The sequence below is a fragment of the Dipodomys spectabilis genome, unplaced genomic scaffold, assembly GCF_019054845.1.
Source record: "Dipodomys spectabilis isolate Male_0828 unplaced genomic scaffold, ASM1905484v1 ptg000018l, whole genome shotgun sequence".
Lineage (NCBI taxonomy): Eukaryota > Metazoa > Chordata > Mammalia > Rodentia > Heteromyidae > Dipodomys > Dipodomys spectabilis.
The window spans coordinates 4,254,111-4,266,171 of record NW_024870695.1 but is presented as its reverse complement, the minus strand read 5'-3'; the positions used below and the strand labels follow the sequence as shown (position 1 = coordinate 4,266,171).

At 38.0% G+C, this 12,061-nt stretch overlaps 1 protein-coding gene across 3 annotated transcripts in view; it reads left to right on the top strand.

Annotated features, from left to right (window-relative positions):
* Akap10 (A-kinase anchoring protein 10) overlaps positions 1-12,061 on the top strand; it is a 66,926-nt gene that overhangs the window by 8,817 nt on the left and 46,048 nt on the right. The window contains exons 2-4 of one of the 3 annotated variants that reach the window (XM_042673670.1): positions 1,001-1,048; positions 5,861-6,043; positions 7,954-8,508. In XM_042673670.1, coding sequence (XP_042529604.1) covers positions 1,001-1,048; positions 5,861-6,043; positions 7,954-8,508 — 786 coding nt within the window. Of the gene's footprint in view, positions 1-1,000; positions 1,049-5,860; positions 6,044-6,838; positions 6,914-7,953; positions 8,509-12,061 lie in introns of those variants that run through there. The other 2 variants (XM_042673669.1, XM_042673671.1) reach the window with 2 other exon arrangements.

Below are 12,061 nucleotides of genomic sequence, written 5' to 3'. Positions count from 1 at the left end.
CCTTTCAGACTTTTCTCCCCAGACTTTGGATTACAGGTGTGAGCCACTAGTGCCCAGCAAAAGTAGGTTTTGTTTCTTTTCCTTTTCTTTCTCTTCCTCCTCTTTTCCTTCCTTCCCCTCCCTCCCTTCCTTCCTTCCTTCCTGCTTTCCTACTTTCCTACTTTCATACCTTTCTTTCTTTTGTGCATATGTATGTTTTGGTACCCAGGCTTGAACTCAGGGTATAACATTTCTTGCTTTACCACTGAGTCACATCTCCACCTTTGTCCTGCTTAGATTTGTCTACTTTGAACCTCAATACTCAGATCTCAGCCTCCTGAGTAGAATTATAGGTGTGACCCACTGGTGCCAGCTGAAAGTAGAGTTCTTGAAGGCAGAATCACTACCTTTTCTGAGTCAGTCTTTTTACTAGCCTTGCTAGACTCCCAAGTAGTTATTGACTTAAATAGGTTGACTTAAGTAATACACTCTGAGAGCGAGTTATTTCCTTCCTTTCAGTTTTGAATATCCAGACCTCATGTAGACAGATGGTCACATTTTTGAGATTTCTTATTTTGAGAAGCTTTACATGTGGATTTAAAGAAAGTTTAATATTAGAAAAAACACAAGAAAAGTAAAAAAGTCTTTCAGATTCTTGAATAAAGTTCACCCCTATCTTTAGCTGCCATTCACCTTCCTTTCTTGGCTAACATATTGTTAGCTTATCTGCCATAGAATTTTCACTGTTTTGTGTAATAGAGAAAAGATTATATGATCATTTTAGAAACCAGCTGGCACCTGGTTCCTCCCAAAGTTTCTGACTGAATGCTATTCAGAGATTTCCTTAGAGAAATCTTCCTGACAGCTGCTCTGCCTTTACCCCTCTAAGTCACATAGTCCATTGTTTCTGAGCTTTGAATACTCATCTGTCCAAATAAAGCTTCTCTGTTTTTTGACACTATGTAGGATGTATATCTGACTGCAGGAGTCATGATGGTCATGATGTCCTTTTGTATTCTAGTGAAAGGCAAAGAACAAGAGAAGACCTCAGATGTCACGTCCTCTAAAGGTGAGTTCAGTTGAATTACAGTGTATTAAAAAGTAATGTGTTTTGCATTTAGGAGCTCTTGTAAACTTCTACCTTCTTTTGGCATTAATCATTTCTGCCTTAGTTTATAATTATTTGTGATTGTGACATTTCCCTCTTTAACCTGCATACGCTTTAACAACTAACTTATTATAGGCTTTTACCGAGCCTTTATTGGCTATCTCATGATTACAGTAAACTAGAGCCCTTGTTTCATAAATTTGTTTGTTCTCTGTGATTAGAAAGAGCAGTCTGACAACAGCAAAAGCACCCTCACCTATATAAGCCTTGGTTTTCTCTTTATTCAGAAATGTGGATAATTATAGTTTTCAGTTTTCATTGTCCTAAATTTGGAATTTATTTGTAATGCTTTGTTGGCATTAATATACCGTCCTTACTTATAAGTTATTGTGTGCTTTCTTTAGATTTTAGGTTCTACTGCTTTTTTTGTTTGTTTGTTTTTGATTTTTGGTTTTTTTGGGGGGTCTGGTCATGGGGCCTGAACTCTGGGCCTGGGCACTGTCCCTCAGCTCTTCAACTCAAGGCGAGTGCTCAACCACTTGAGCCACAGCGCCACTTCCGGCCTTTTTTCTTTCTGCTTATGTGGTGCTGAGGAATCGAACCCAGGGCCTCATGTATACAAGGCAAGCACTCTACCACTGAGTCACCTTCCCAGCCCTCTACTGTTTTTTATTCCTTTTACTATGTCTAGTGTACTGGGAATAGAATGAGAACAGTACAATGGCAATTGTTTCCATACTAACTATATAAATTTTATAAATATAACTTACATAGAATCTGTAGACTACTACTTAAATTTTTCTTTCCAGTGTTTATTTGTTGCCGGTATTGAGTATTTATATCTTCACTTTGCCACAGAGAGATTATTTTTCAAGATTAGAGAAAAGTAGCTTTTTAAAATAGTTGTACAAAGATTCAGCTCAACAAATCAGATTATGGGTACAAGGCATCTTGATCAATGTAAATCTCCCCCACCCCAAATATTCAATTTACAGCTTTGTTGTATGCTTAATTTTTTTTTTAGTTTTTATTGTTATTATGAAGGTGCTATGCAGAGGAGTTACTGTTATACAAGTCAGGTAAAGAATACATTTCTTTTTGAACAATGTCACTTCTCTTTCAGTTTTCCCTCCCATCCCCACCTACAAGTTGAACAGTTCATTTTCAACATAGTGTCTAGTGAGTACCACTGCTGTATTTCTTTTTGTCCCCTCCATTTCTGAGCTCCTCCTTACCTGCCCAAAGACAAATAGGAACAAACAAGGTTAAAAGAAAGGAAAACAAAGAAGAAAAGCCTCTTGTTTCCATTTCCTGATTTCTTACTTTTGATAAGTTAAATCTGGTTGGATTCCATATTAGTTTAGACTGCCTTCTTTAAGCCATATGTGACTGGCAGTAGTAAAGGCCGAAAGCATTTAGAAAGTAGAAGCCTGTGCAGAATGCAGTTGATTGTAGTAAAGGAAGAAACTGAATTGTCAGCAGTCAGAATACCTGCTACCAGCTATCTGACCTTAGTAACTTATGTAACTTTCTTCAGATTCACTATTGACTACCTCCTGTTTTCTGAATGGACTTGCAAACCTTTTTAAAATCCATGTTCCAGTTCTCTTGATGACATCAAGACATAAGCAATATGGACTTAACCTTAGGAAAATAAAGCAGTACAGGAAACAGCTTCTCAAGGTGTTTGTAGTTTGAACAGGACAAACAGACACAGAACAAAATCAAATAAAGTACCATTTATAGCACACTTTTTCTGTTCTAGGCATTAGACAAATCGTGTGGTTATAACAGTATAAAAGACTTGGGACGGGGCTGGGAAGGTGGCTCAGTGGTAGAGCCCTTGCCTTGCATGCATGAGGCCCTGGGTTCGATTCCTCAGCACCACATAAGCAAAAAGAAAAAAGCTGGAAGTGGCGCTATGGTTCAAGTGGTAGAGCACTAGCTTTGAGCTGAAGAGCTGAGGGACAGCACCCAGGCCCAGAGTTCAGGCCCCACAACCGGACCCAAAAAAAAAAAAAAAAAGACTTGGGACTAGACTGTATTGAATTTACACATTGACAAGGGAAAGGAACATTAATCAAATAATTTGGCAGGTGTCTTGTGCAATTAGATTGGTAGTGATTGGAATAAAGAGAAAAAATTAAGAAGTGAATAGAATTTGGTTACTGATTAAACATTAAGAGTGAAGGAGAAAGAGACTTAAGGTTGGTGTTACCTCTGGCTTGCCAAGCTGGGAGATTATATGTTCACTCTTAGAATGCTGTTGAGTGGGAAGTGCTTTTGAGTCACTTATTGTGTGTGTGTGTGTGTAGTTCATAGATGTAAGGAAACTAACTTTTTTACACATTTTACTTCACTTTCAAAACAGGGTAAATACCATCCCTAGAGGATTATTAGGAGAGACAAAAAGCAAAATTGCCTGGCACCAGTGGCTATTCCTAGCTATTCAGGAGGCTGAGATTTGAGGATAACAGTTCAAAGCCACCTTAGGACAGGAAAGTCCATGATGCTCCTATCTCCAGTTAAAAAGCCAGAGTAGCCAGGCGCTGGTGGCTCACACCTGTAAATCCTAGCCACTCAGGAGGCTGAGATCTGAGGATCGCGGTTCAAAGCCAGCCCAGGCAGGAAAGTCCGTGAAACTCTTATCTCCAATAAAAACCACCAGAAAACCGGAAGTGGCGTTGTAGCTCAAGTGGTGGAGCGCTAGCCTTGAGCTGAAGAGCTGAGGGACAGTGCTCAGGCCCAGAGTTCAAGCCCCATGACTGATACACACACACAAAAAGCCAGAAGTAGAGATGTGGCTCAAGTGGTTAAAAAAAAAAAAAAAAAAAAGCTTAGGAATGGATCCCAGGCACTGAGTTCAAGCCGCAGGATTGGCACACAAAAAAATTAAAATTAAATAAAGGTAAATAGAAAATTGCAATAGTATCTTAACAGTGCCTTAGTATGTAGCAAGTACCCAGTTGATAGCAATTCTTGTCTAGTGTAAACACAGGAGGCCCCAGTTGTTAAATTAGTTAATGAAGTAAAGTATCATAAGGAGTTCAGGCAAATTTGAGATCAGCAAAGGATTTCTGAGGTTCAGAAAGGATGTATAAAAGTTGAAGCATTAAGTGGACACCAGTGGCTCCTAGCTCCTGGCTACTTAGGAGGCTGAGATCTGAGAATCATAGTTTCAAGCCAGCCAGGGCAGGAAAGTATGAGATTCTTATCTCTAGTTAATCCAGAAAAAACTTGAAGTGGCACAGTGGCTCAAGTAGTAGAGCACTAGCCTAGAGCGAAAAGGAACTCAAGCCCAGAGTTCAGGCTCCAGGACCAGCAAAAAAAAAAAAAAAGTTAAAGAAGTAGAAGGGCTTGAATGAAACAACAAGTTGTTTCTTTTCTCCTGACCAGCTTAGCTGTTATTTTATTTGCTGAATATATATTGGGCGGAATGGCCTTCAGATAAGTAAATGGAAGTTACTACAGAAAGAGAGATGAGGTTATAGAGTCATGAAGACCAAAAAAGAGAAAGTTGAGCCAGAGAAGACGGGGAGCCACTGTAGGCCTTTGAATAGGGTACTTGTGTTGTGTGGTATTTATTAAATGTTAGTCTGAAAGACTTATAAAAGGACTGAGACCCTAGAGGTTCTTTTGTAACACAAATATCTATACTAAGGTGTGGTATTAAAAATAAACGAGTAAGCTGGGTGCTGGTGGCTAACACCTATAATCTTAGCTACTGGGGAGACTGAGATCTGGGGATGCCAGTTCAAAGCCATTGGGCAAACAAGTCTTAAGACTTTTTAGTTCCAATTAACCAGCAAAAAGCCCGAAGTGGACACATGGTTCAAGTGGAAAAACACCAGCCTTGCAAACACGAAGTAAGAGCATAACAGTTTAAGCTCTAGTACTTATACTAAATAAAGTAAATAAATAAATGACTAAATAAAATTTACAGGTAAGTAAATGCTTATTTAAGCAGTCTACAGGAAAGGAATTGGCCTGTAGTTTGGGGCTTTAGAGACTAGTGGACTGAGCACAGACAGGATAATTAGAAGAATTAGTTTAGGTTATGTTGGTCTTTTTTTTTTTTTGGTTGGTCGTGGGGCTTGAATTCTTGGCCTGGGAGCTGTCCCTCAGCTCTTCAGCTAAAGGCTAGCACTCTACCACTTGAGTGTCAGCCCCACTTGCGGCTTTTTCTGCTTATGTGGTGCTGAGGAATTGAACCCAGGGCCTCATGCATGCAAGTCAAGCACTCTACCACTGAGCCACCTTCCCAGCCCCCAGGTTATGGCGGAGTCAAAGTGGGAATGTCCAATAATAAATAGACACATAAGATCAGAACTCAGGTTAAAGGATTAGTTTGAGAGATGTCTCTTTCAAGTTGTTTGTGCCAATGCCAGTCCTAGGGTTGAGTGCTGTCCATTTGAGCCACAGCTCCACTTTTGGCTTTTTGGAAATTAATTGGAGATAAGAATCTCATGGACGTTCCTGTCTGAGCTGATTTTGAACCTCTATCTTCATACTTCAGCCTCCAGAGTAGCTAGCATTACAGGTGTGAGCCACTGACACACAGCTTAAGTTCTATTTTTGATAACAGTATTTTGAAAGTTTTAAATAATACTTACTTTAGACTGTTCGCTTTCCTACTTGAATTATTTTTTTTATCTTAATTATTTTGGTTGAGTGTATTGCTTAAGTAAAATGTTAGAAAATCTAACTTTTATGAGAGTTTTAAGTTATCAACTTGTGTTTAGCTTTTAATGATTTTTTTTTGAAAAATTGTAGCTTCAATATCCGTACATTCCCCACAAAAAAGCACTAAAAATCATGCCTTGCTGGAGGCTGCAGGACCAAGTCATGTCGCAATCAATGCCATTTCTGCCAACATGGACTCCTTTTCAAGTAGCAGGACAGCAACACTTAAGAAGCAGCCAAGTCATATGGAGGCTGCTCATTTTGGGGACCTGGGTAAGTAACTGTCACATGCTAGAGGTATGTGTGTATGTGTATGTATTTGTTCACACATATGTAATATATGCATGCCATTTAGACAAGACCTGGGTATAAAGTATGCTAAAACATGTACAAAGATGTATATATAAGTATGTATAAGGCAATTCACATAGTATTGTTCACGATAGCAAAAATCAGGAAGAACACAAAATACTTGTTTGTAAAGAAATAGTCAAATTGTGGTTTCCTTATACTGTGGTATACAAGGTAGCCACTTTAAAGTTATTTATGAAAAACTGTAATGTCAAAGATATATTAAAGTGATAAAAAGCAGTACACATAACATATGTACAGTCACATCTTTGTTAAATTCTTTTTTCTAAGTCACTCAAATTTCTGCACTTCATCATGGTCTTGTAAATTAAGCAAAATTCATAAATGAATTAGCTTGCTATAAGGTCCCCTTCAAAGTGGACGTATGGCTCAAGTGGTAGAGCACCAACCTTGAGCAAAACAGCTAAGCAAGTGTGCAAGGCCCTGAGTTCAAGCCCCACTATTGAAACAAAAAAATAAAAGATTATCTCATTGACAGCTCTGCTTAACTACTTCATATTCAAAGAAAGGATGTAAGATTTTTTTGTGGGACACACTCAGTAGTATATTGCAGATAGTAAAACTATGCATTTTCCTGGTGAGAATGTTTATTAGTACAGATACTCTGGAAAATATGTTGGCAATTTCTTGGGAAGCAAAATTTGTAATTACCGTATGACCCACTAATTGTACTCTTTGGCATTTATCTCAGAAAACTGAAAAACATTGTTAACAAAAACCTGCAAATGAATGTTCATGTGAGCTTAATAGTGAAAAAGTGTCTTTTATCAGGTGAATGAACTGTTTTTTTAAACCATGAAATAATACTTGGGGATAAAAAAGAACAACTGATAATAGTCACTTGAATGACTCTTAAGAGAATTGTGCTGAGAGATAAAAACTACTCTCAAAAGTCACATTACAGATGATTCCATTGTGCATAGCATTTTAAAATACTGGTACTGGGACTTGAAGTGTGTGTGCGTGTGTGTGTGTGTGTGTACATGTGTACTAGATTGTATTATTACTTTATTTAATTTATTTTTTGTCAGTTGTGCTTGAACTCAGGACTTGAGTGCTGTCCCTGAGCTCTTTTGCTCAAGGCTAGTTAGTGCTCTACCACTTTAAGCCACAGCACCACTTCCAGTTTTCTGGTAGTTAATTGGAGATAAGGGTCTCACAGGGACTTTTAAGCCTGAGCTGGCTTTGAACCTTGATCCTCAGATCTCAGCCTCCTGAGTAGATAGATTACAGGTATGAGCCACTTGTGCCCAGTATTCCATCATCTTTTTCTTGAAGATTTTACATGATTAAGGATTACAGTGTAGTGATGCAAGCCTATAATCTTATAGGAGGATCACAGTGGATGCTAGCCCAAGCAGAAGTTAGAAAACAAGCTTATTTGATGGCACATGCCTATGGTCTCAGCTACTTGAAGACAAAGTTGGATGCAGATGGAAGCCAGCATGGGCAATAGTAAAACACTATTTGAAAAACACTAAAAGCAAAAAGGGCTGGGAGTGTGGCTCAAGTGATGAGGATCTGAGGTCAATCGTCAGTGCCACCAAAATAAAAAACAGCCTACAGTCAGATTCATTACTGAAAGAGGTATGAGGATTGAGTAACAAAGTACTTTTTAATAATTTAAATTTTAGACTTTTTTGTCATATTTAGAAACCAGAACCATTGTACTTCTAATTCTTATTTTAATTGCTGGAAGTAAAGTTTATTCAAGATATCTGGTTACTACTGTTGCCAAAAGTGATTGGCTAATACTTAGATCAGAAATTATTTGTTACCAAACTGCTGATTCCTTTGCTTCTATTTTTTAGGCAGATCTTGTCTGGACTATCAGACTCAAGAGACCAAATCAAGTCTTTCAAAAACCCTTGAACAAGTCTTACATGACACTGTTGTCCTCCCATATTTCATTCAATTCATGGAACTTCGGAGAATGGAGCATTTGGTTAAATTTTGGCTAGAGGCTGAAAGTTTTCACTCTACAACTTGGTCCCGAATAAGAGCACACAGTCTAAACACAGTGAAGCAGAGTTCACTGGCTGAGCCTGTCTCTCCATCTAAAAAGCACCAGACTACAGCATCTTTTATAACTGAGTCTCTTGATAAGAGGTTGAAGGATTCTAACTCTACCCAATTGCTTATGACTCAATCAGACGGACTTGACCTGAATAATAGAACTAGCAACACTCAGAATCACTTACTGCTTTCCCAGGAATGTGACAGTGCCCATTCTCTCCTTGAAATGGCCAGAGCAGGCGCTCATCAAGTTTCCCTGGATACCCAAGAATCCTCTTCCAAACTTACAGTAGCCAGTAGAAATATTCCCTCTTCTCCACTGAAAGATTTATCAGGAAAACTAATGAAAAGTAAGTGACTTTCTGTCTTTTCTCATTCACATCTAAGATGAGGAATAATAAAAGGATTGGAATATTATCTTTTCTCCTTTAAAAGCTTGCAGATTGGGGGCAAATCAGGCTAGTATATGAAAAAAGAACAGGAGAGATATTTTTAAGAGACTTAATCCTGTAGGAGGTGTATTAGAATTGACAAGTGAGTTGAATCAGAGTCATGCTTTTATAGATTTGGAAATCAAATCATTATCCCATAGTTATTTCCTCTCTGTGTCAATTGTATTACTATGTTACCATACTTTGCATACTAAACTTTTCATTCTTCTTGGTATAAGTTCATGGGCTCACAGTTAACAAATAGACATTCTACCACTTGAGCCCTTTTATTTGCTGTTTTTTTCTTTTTTGTAGGTCTGAGATGGAGACTTAAACTCTGTATCTGATGCATTGGCTGTCACTCTACCCCATTTGCCTTTTTTTTTACATTGGTTAGTTTCTTTCTTTCTCTCTCTTACTTTCTCTCTTTTTCTTTCTCTCTCTCTCTTTCTCTCCCTCTCTCCCTTCTTCCCTTCCTCCCTTTCTTCCTTCCTTCCTTCCTTCCTGTCTTTCTTTCTTTCTTCCTTCCTTCCTTTCTTCCTTCCTGTCTTTCTTTCTTTCTTCCTTCCTTCCTGTCTGTCTGTCTTTCTTTCTTTCGTCTGGTGTGGGGCCTGAACTCTGGGCCTGGGCACTGTCCCTCAGCTCTTCAGCTCAAGGCTAGCGCTCTGCCACTTGAGCCACAGCTCCCCTTCCAGCTGTTTTCTTTTTCCTTATGTGGTGCTGAGGAATCGAACCCAGGGCCTCATGCATGCAAGGCAAGCGCTCTACCACTGAGCCACCTTCCCAGCCCCATTGGTTAGTTTTTGTACTGGTAGCAGTACTTGAACTCAGGCCCTAGTGCTGTCAATCATGACTGGCTTCTACCACTTAAACTATGCATTTTGAAACAACATTTTGCTATTTTATTGGAGATAAGAGTCTCAGATTTGCCTGCCAAAGCTTGCTTTGAAGTGAGATCTTCATAGCTCAGTAGTTAGAATTATTGGCAGGAGCCACTGTCACACAACTTGCATTGGGTAATTTATTTTTATATTTTAAAAATTTATTTTATGTAGGTATTGGGACACCAAACTTGAGTGAAAAGCTAAGCAACAGTAAGAGGATTGCCCTGAGCTCAAGCCTCATTATAAGCATACAAAAAAAAAAAGAAGAAAAAAATCAATATAAGAATGGACTTACTAAGAGAATACTAGTTCTCATTTTCTTTTTTCATTTTATACATAGTAAATTTGACCTTTTTAAAACGCATACTTTCATAAGGTGTGTGCTTGCTTGTTTTTGAGACAGGGTCTTGCTGAAAAGCCCGGGCTGGCCTTAAACTCTTGATTCTCCTGCCTCAGGTTTCCAAGTGAAGGTTATAGGCATCCGCCACCCTTCTCATTTTACTTGAATGAATTTTAACACATATATAGATTCCTGTAACTGTCACTACAGTCAGGGTAAAGAATAGATCTGTCACCTTTATAGCCAGTTTCTTCTCTGTCTGAATATTTGACAGTCAGTAATCTATTTTCATTCAGTAGTTTAGTGGGTTTATGCTCTATATACCCTTTGAGAATGATTTGGTTTTTTTTTTTTTTTTCCATTCAGTTAGATAGCTTTGAAGTCCATCCATGTTGATTATATCAATAGTTCACTCATTTTTATTGCTAAATAGTATTCCTTGTCTGGATGTACTGTGCATTTGACTATTGGGGGTTATTTAGATTGTTCTTGTTTTTTGGTGACTACAACTAGAACAACTATGTGAACATATAGAACAATTATGTGAACATAATTTTCACTTCTAGGGTAAATAGTGGGTTTGCTGTATTACATGTTAAGTATATAGTTATATAAGATGCTGCTGTTATCTATAAGACAATATAGAGTGTGTAATTTTGCTTTCATAGCCACAGTATATTCGACTTCTAGTTGTTTCATTTCCTGTGAGCAGTTGGTGCTGTTAGTGTTGCTAATTTGGGGATTTTTAGCCATCAGATAAATATGTAATGGCATCTCATTATGGTTTGCTTTGCCATGGTCAAATGATGTTTGAGAGTTGTTGTTGTTGTTTAATGTGTTCATTTTTTTTATCTGTGTATGTTCTTTTGTGAATTGTTCAAATCTTTTCTCATTTTATATGTGTATATATATATATATATATATATATATATATATATATATATATATATATATACATATAAAATTTTTGTTGGTCATGGAGCTTGAACTCTGGGCCTAGGCACTGTCTCTGAGCTCTTAGGCCTGGGCACTATCACTGAGCTCTTCAGCTGGAGGCTAGCACTCTACCACTTGAGCCACAGCTCTACTTCTGGCTTTTTTGCTTAGGTAGTCTGAAAAATTGAACCTAGGACCTCATGCATGCAAGGCAAGCACTCTACCACTGAGCCACCTTCCCAGCCCTCCTCATAGTATATTTAACTGTTTTATTAATGTTGGGATTGTTTGTGCTGGTACTGACGCTTGAGCTCTGGGCCTCTTGCTCTGTTTTTCACTCAATGGTAATGCTCTACCACTTGAGCCATACCTCTACTTCTGGCTTTTTGGTGGTTTATTGGAATGTAGAATCTCACAGACTTCTCTGTCTAGGCTTGTTTCAGACGGTAGTTCTCAGATCTCAGCCTTTTTAAGTACCTAGGATTACAGTATCCAGTGCCTAGTGCCCAGTGCCCAGCTGTTAATGTTGAATTTTAAAAGAGTTCTGGTTCTATTTTAATTAAGAGTTGTATTATTTCTATTATTTGAGAATGTTACTGTACAGGCTATAGTTTTGACTTTTAACTGTTTTTCACAGAGCAAAAAACTTTTCATTTATCAACTTTTTCCTTTTATATTTTGAGATTTGGAATCATATCTGTAACCCCTTTGTCTAGTCAGTTCAGGAAGATTTTTTTTCCTACAAGTATTGTGACTTTACCCTTTACATTTAGATATGTGATCTGAGTTAAAATTGTGTATGTGTGGGTTTGGAAGGTGGCTCAGTGGTTGAGTGCTTGCCTTACATGCATGAGGCCCTGGGTTCAATTCTTCAAAACCACATAAGCAGAAAAGCTGGAAGTGGCACTGTGGCTTAAGTGGTAGAGTGCCATCCTTAAGCTGAAGAGCTGAGGGACAGCACCCAGGCCCAGAGTTCAGGCCCCATGACCAAAAATAAAGAAATAAAGAAATAAATATAAAATAAAATTGTATGTGTGTGATGGGTAGGTGAAGGATTTTGTTTTGTATTGTTTTTTTATTTTTGCAAGTGAATGTCTAGTTTTTCCAACACCATTTATTGAAAAATACACTTAATCCATTGAATTCCCTTTCTACTTTGGTCATAGTAGGCTTAGGGAACACTAAGTTTATTTCTTTCAAAACTTATTGGCTGTTCTAGGATTTTTTCCCATATAAAGTTTGGCATAATCTTGTGAACAGCTACCAGAAAACTAGAATTCCTGTTGCAGTTTTTGAAGCTTTTGTGAATATT